The sequence below is a fragment of the Oratosquilla oratoria genome, unplaced genomic scaffold (assembly GCF_046742065.1).
Source record: "Oratosquilla oratoria isolate Oo_2021 unplaced genomic scaffold, ASM4674206v1 SCAFFOLD52, whole genome shotgun sequence".
Classification (NCBI taxonomy): domain Eukaryota; kingdom Metazoa; phylum Arthropoda; class Malacostraca; order Stomatopoda; family Squillidae; genus Oratosquilla; species Oratosquilla oratoria.
Window position 1 is genome coordinate 1,092,204 of NW_027467716.1, and position 6,807 is coordinate 1,099,010.

General features: G+C 49.7%; 1 protein-coding gene across 1 annotated transcript; it reads left to right on the plus strand.

Annotated features, from left to right (window-relative positions):
- The first annotated feature begins 2,912 nt into the window (after positions 1-2,912).
- On the plus strand, positions 2,913-5,669 carry LOC143023605 (uncharacterized). The gene is made up of 2 exons (XM_076182191.1): positions 2,913-3,058; positions 4,670-5,669. Exons 1-2 carry the CDS (start codon positions 3,056-3,058, stop codon positions 5,171-5,173), a joined length of 507 nt encoding a protein of 168 aa, XP_076038306.1. The 5' UTR covers positions 2,913-3,055; the 3' UTR covers positions 5,174-5,669.
- Positions 5,670-6,807: the final 1,138 nt, after the last annotated feature.

Genomic DNA, 6,807 nt, shown 5'->3' on the forward strand with positions numbered 1-6,807 from the left:
CATGACACTCTAAAAACACTCATCAACGACCAAAAACTGAAAAATAATATACACATCACCACAAGAGGAAAAAGACATAATAGAGAAAATAGCCAACAACACAATCAACCTAACCAAATACCACATACAGATAGTAAACGAAAAGAAATTCAAGAATCTCAAACAAGGATACTTCGACCTCCACAACAAGAACACAGAACACGAACCACACTGGACACACAACGCCGAATAAACAACAACTACACACTTCCACCTCAACATCATGGACCAAATACACAACATAATACAGTGGACATTCGACAGAAGAAACGAACTCTGTAACATATACAACATAACAACACCAGACATAATACTTTTAAACTCGATAGGTACACCTGACAGATTAAAAATACACAATTACACAGTACACCGACGAAACGACTCTAATCAAGCACAAGCAGGCATAGCAATAGCCATTAAACACAAAATACTTGACGACTTTCAAGACGAAATACTAGCAGTCAAAATTGACACAAACCAAGGACCCATAATAATAGCAACCTTATACTTACCCCCCAGACGCCCCCTCTTCCCTATAGATGACATACAAAGACTAACAAGAAAAAGACTACCTGTATACATATTAGGAGACATGAACGCCAAACATCACACACTAGGAAACAACAGCGCGAACACCACAGGAAGACAGATAGCACAACTAATACAGAGAGGACACTTAGCACACTTAGGGCCAGACTTCCCCACCTGCATCACACACAACGGACAAGGAACACCAGACATAATACTAACAAACAGACATCATCACTTAAACTACAGAATCACACCAGGACAACTAACTACATCAGACCACATCCCAATACATCTAACACTGGCAACAAAACCCATGATAATACCTACACCAGAGAAATACACATTGCACAAAGCAGACTGGATAGGATTCAAGAACACACTAGACATAGAAAGAACAAAATAGGACAGACAAAGACAAAGAACAACACGACATAAACAATACATTGACGACAAACTCAACACATGGTGCACTATGATACAAGCCATGGACAAACACATTCCCAAAACAAAACATAAAATTCTACCACACCCAAGACAATCAGATACATTAAAACTACTACAATGGCAATATCAGCAGCTACAAACACAAGCACACATTACCGGTACATGGACACCACATGCAAAACAAGCACTACGCGACATCCAAAATCAACTACTAGAAGAAAACAAACAACTATACGACGAACACTGGAACAATGAAATACGAAAAATAAACCTACAATACAATGACACCCAATACTTCAGGACACAAATTAAACGACTAACAGGAACACCTACTACCACCACCCCTTACATCATACACAATAACCACAAGATACACAAGGACAAAGAAAAAGAACACATATTCAGACAACACTGGAGAAAGATATTCAGATTCACACCAGCAGAAAACGCAACATTTGACATGGAACACGAAAGAACAATCACAACACAAGTACAAGAAATACAAGATGACATTGCCCCTATCAATTTAGCTGACGACTCGACCCAGACAACGCACTCACAAAACCCTTTACACTAGATAACGTCAAACAGATAATAAAGAACTTCAAAAACAAGACAACTGGACAATCAAAAGTAAACAAAATAACACTAACTAACATTCCAGACTCAACACTACAATTACTCACAGAAATCTTTAATGAAACATTCAGCATGGGATACTTCCCCGACATATTCAAAACAGTTACACTAACATTCATACCCAAACGCGGAAAAAAACTCACAGACATAAACAACTACAGACCAATATCACTACTAGAAGTCCCAGGTAAAATACTTGAAAAACTCCTACTACAAAGACTACTCAAACACTTACACAACAACAACCTAATATACGAAAACCAACAAGGATTTACAAGAGGACGAGGAACACACACAGCCATAGCCACAATATACGAAACAATAGCCAAAAGCCAACGACACAAACACGGATGTAACATAGTATCACGAGACATAACCAAAGCATTTGACAAAATATGGCACACAGGACTCAAATACAAAATACACCAAACACACCTCCCAGACATATTAACAAGAATACTTTGCAAGTACATCGACAACAGACAAGCACAAATACGAATACATCATTATACAGGAAGGAAGACCCTTTAACACATACAGTGGAGTCCCTCAAGGAAGCATCCTTTCACCAGCATTATTCAACCTCTACTGTACACACACGACACCCCAACACCAACACACGGAGTCACACACGTACAATTTGCAGATGACCTAACACAGATAACAACATACCCAAACAAAAAAGGCAAAAACATGTTAGCACTAAAAAACAAGCAGAACAATAGAAACAATAAACACTTACGAGCAACAATGGAAAACAAGAATATACCCCTAGGAAACTAAAAAAACATATAAATAGGCAAGAATATTCGTATACTTTTTTTATTATAAAAAAGTAATGATACAAAAACTAACAAATAACAGCCAACACAATCAAAAACAGCTCAAGAAGAAGAACATCTCGATCCTACAGAAGATGGACCAGCCTTTAACCGAAAAACACGTAGGCACTAGCTTCTCAACACAAACTTCAAATATAAAAAATAGTATCAAGGTATCTAGGAGGTGCTAAGAAGGGGAGGGAGGGTGGAGGGGTGTGGAGTGTTTTCAGGGATGGAATGGGTGGGAATGATTTTATGCCTTTTCCTTTTTCGGTGGAAAGAATCTGGACACTTGTGCTTATACATCGGGGGTAGCCATCATGTCCCGTGTTGGCTGCCCTTAAGGTCCGAAGTATCTGAAGATCATCAATGAAAGAAACTTTCATCGGCCAGTGTTTAACAGATTCCAAGAAGAAAACAAAGAACACGGCAACTGCCGATAGACTAAGTAACTGCGCATGCGCATCGCGAGTCGTGGGCAGGGAAGGCCATGAAACCTCATTAAGCTTTTTCGGACCGTGTCGTCGACATCTCCTCTAGAAGGCAGCACTCTTCCTTCTCGTCCGACCCCACTCCTCTTCATGGTAAGTTCCGAAAAAGTTTTTGGCCGTTTCCATTCTCTATCTTTCCCGTGTGAGTTAGAGAAATGTGGCGGCTGTGGTTTTTTGTGCGCGGGGACTTAGAACTTTCGGGGTTGTTCCACTTGTGTACTCCCTCAGTTCTTTTTCCTCTCGCTAGATTAACCTCCGTTTTCTTTTTATCGATCCTGTTGTTAGATTTTGCGTTCCGTCGTCTCGACGTACCACATTTTCTAACAATGGGTGGTTTTTGTTGTCCCATGCCGTCCTGAGGCCCGTGCGTGGGACCTCCTTGGTGTGATGAGGGTGTGTGCTCACCACACTAGGGTTAGCAGTCTCTTCCCCCCCCCCCCTCCTCGGAATCGGTTGTTCCCTGGGTACTCCGTTTTCCTTTGAGGTTTGGGGGACCTCTGGACGTTTGTTTCAGAGTAGACTCCTCTCGTTTTTACCGTCGTTTCCTAGCCAGTTACGCCCGGTCTCGAGAGTACGAGTTCGGTTGTTCCCTGGGTACTCCGAACTCGTGGATGCGTGCTTCCACGCACCCCATAGTAGCTCTTGCTACGCTACTTGGTTCGTGATCTTAGCATCACCCTGAACCAACGCGGACCCTGTCCGCTGTCCACTCTTGGCAAGGGTGGACAACATTGGCCCGACACGTCACACACACTCCCCCGTGCCGGGCTACTGCCGTCGCATCCCGTCCCGCGAGGGACGGGTCGCGCCACCCTCCTAGCGTGGGTGACTACCCCGTTCCGGGGCACGGCTCTCACCAACACCAGTCGCCCACTGAGCTATCCTGGTGTTGGTACCACGACGTTTCCTAGCCAGTTACGCCTGGTCTCGAGAGTACATGTTCGGTTGTTCCCTGGGTACTCCGAACTCGTGGATGCGTGCTTCCACGCACCCCGTTCCGGGGCACGGCTCTCACCAACACCAGTCGCCTACTGAGCTTTCCTGGTGTTGGTACCGCGACGTTTCCTAGCCAGTTACGCCCGTTCTCGAGAGTACGTGTTCGGTTGTTCCCTGGGTACTCCGAACTCGTGGATGCGTGCTTCCACGCACCCCGTTCCGGGGCACGGCTCTCGCCAACACCAGTCGCCTACTGAGCTTTCCTGGTGTTGGTACCGCGACGTTTCCTGGCCAGTTACGCCCGTTCTCGAGAGTACGTGTTCGGTTGTTCCCTGGGTACTCCGAACTCGTGGATGCGTGCTTCCACGCACCCCATAGTAGCTCTTGCTACGCTACTTGGTTCGTGATCTTAGCATCACCCTGAACCCACGCGGACCCTGTCCGCTGTCCACTCTTGGCAAGGGTGGACAACATTGGCCCGACACGTCACACACACTCCCCCGTGCCGGGCTACTGCCGTCGCATCCCGTCCCGCGAGGGACGGGTCGCGCCACCCTCCTAGCGTGGGTGACTACCCCGTTCCGGGGCACGGCTCTCACCAACACCAGTCGCCCACTGAGCTATACTGGTGTTGGTACCACCCTCTGGGTGTTTTTTGTCGATGTACGGAGTTTTGGGCAACCCGTACCTCTCGAGTCACGTTTTAGAATTGTTAGTCACTCCTTCATTGGTGGACTACTTCTAACTCCGTGCATTTTATCTTTTCAGGCAGAAGGTGCTGACCTGATCTGTTCTCAGGATGGCTGCACCGCTAAGGTGGCTAGAGACGGCCACCTCGCCTGCTCCACGCACTCGCCCTGTTTCGTAGACTTCCGCTACGACCCAACCGCCTGCCCCCAGTGTGAGTGTTGGGTGCAACAGTTGAGGCTCTACCCTAAAGACACTAGACCGGCTCCGCCTCCTCTAGTGTCCCTACGGGCGGTGTGGCAGCACCTGAAGAAGGCAGCACAAAAGCGGGGCAGCCCGCGGGTAGAGGTTGCTGTTCAAGCCCTGGCCCTGGAGCTGGGTCTCGTCAGGGCCCGTACGGTGTCTGGAGGCACCTCTGCCTCTCCTGAGCGTGCCTCATCTCAAGCAAGGCAACACTCTACCCCTAGGAGACGGTCACGCTCTCGTATCCGCTCCATTTCTAGGAGAAGCTCCACCTCGGGCCTCCACTCCCACTCCCGTCCTAGCTCTCGGCCTACCCGCCGCTCTCGCTCTCCACACCAGTGAAATGAGGAGCTACGCCCCTCGCCTGGGCGACGCTCCCCCTCGCCTACCCGGGACTGTGACACACCTCGTTCACGCTCGTCTCCTCACGCGCGCACTCCCTCGCCTACCCGAGACCGTTTCTCCTCGAGTTCAGTGTCGCTCTCCCCATTCCTAGTGTCTCTTCCCCCACCGGCCTCGCCGCGTAAGAAACAGTTCTAAGAATAAGAGTAGGAGCAACGGGAAACCTCGCTCCCCTTCTTCCTCCTCGTCTGCTCCCTCCTCATCGAGAGTGGACAGGCACCATAGACATAGACGGTCTAAAGGGCACAGGAGGTGGTCACTCTCCGGATCCCGCTCTCCTAGGGCCACCAAGAGGCCTAAATTTTCTCTCCTCTCAGAGGTGCCGGGCTTAAGGGAAGAGATACTGAACCTGATCCGCCAGTCGCTACCCTCTCAGCCGTGGTATCATACTACTCCGCCTGCCCCGGGACTGGCACAAGCCCTCGCTACCGGTCCGGCCCGCTCCTCTCCACCTCCCTCACCGAGCTCCGCCTTGTCACATTCGAATGACGACGCGGACTGGGAGGAAGAAGATGAGCCTATAACTAACTTTGTGCCTTACAACTGGGCCCCTCTACCGTCTACGTGGTCGATGAAACACGAAGGAGGAAAGCTGATAGCGCTTGCCCCGGATCCTACCTCTCCATCTGGTTTTGTGATTCGGACTGACGTCCTCATCAGTATCTCTACGGACGACAAAGGTGACCAGCGTATATCCTACAAACTGAAACCCTGGCCACAGGCGGAGCAGACACCACAGCAACCAAAGTTTATTGAAAAGACGTGCTTTGATGCTGTCAGAGCTATGCTCATGAATCCTCTACTGTTCCCCGCCGACGTGTCACCCGTGTATAGAGAGCATGAGATACCGATGCTTCGCATGCCCGTCTCGTCCTTCTCCCCCGCTGAGGCAAAGGGGAGAAATATGGACGCGTCTGCACTGGTTAAGACGGCCTCTCTCTCTACTAAGTCCGCTCCATCTAAACATCCAGCACTACCATCTGTGCCCATCTTGTGTAGACCCTGCTCTACCCAGGATACTTTGGCGAGGTATGCAAACTACCTCCGATGCTCTCTCGCTCCCGTCCAGACTCAGTGAGCCAGAGAGTAAACTGGCCACTAAGGAGAAATCGGCCAAGACAGAACTGGCCCACTCTCTCTCGGTGTTTTCACTGACCTCCACCCTGACACAAGCTCTACGCTCCCTGGCTAGCAAAGTGCACACCGCCTCCGACGGTCAACTCAGGGACACCTTGAACCTCCTGAGTGAAGTGGGCTAGCAGATGGCGTCGCTAGTAGCGACAGCCCTACCCCACGCAGTCCGTGCCTTCGCCGAGGCCAGGGCCGACTCCCGCCGCTCCGCAGTGAAGTCGGTACCCGCGGCGGCTAGACAGTGTCATCAGGGCCAAACCACTCTCGCTCGACCTGTTCGACCGGGAAGCTACGGACCGAGTACTTGCAGCCAACAGGGGCACAAGGGCAACCACCCCGGCACTCGCTCCTTTCCGCAACGCAGCAAACAGCGTGGAGCGAACCAGTCGAGACATGGTAAAGGGGGCGCGCCGGGCCAACAGAGACGGCACCGTAAGCAGCCC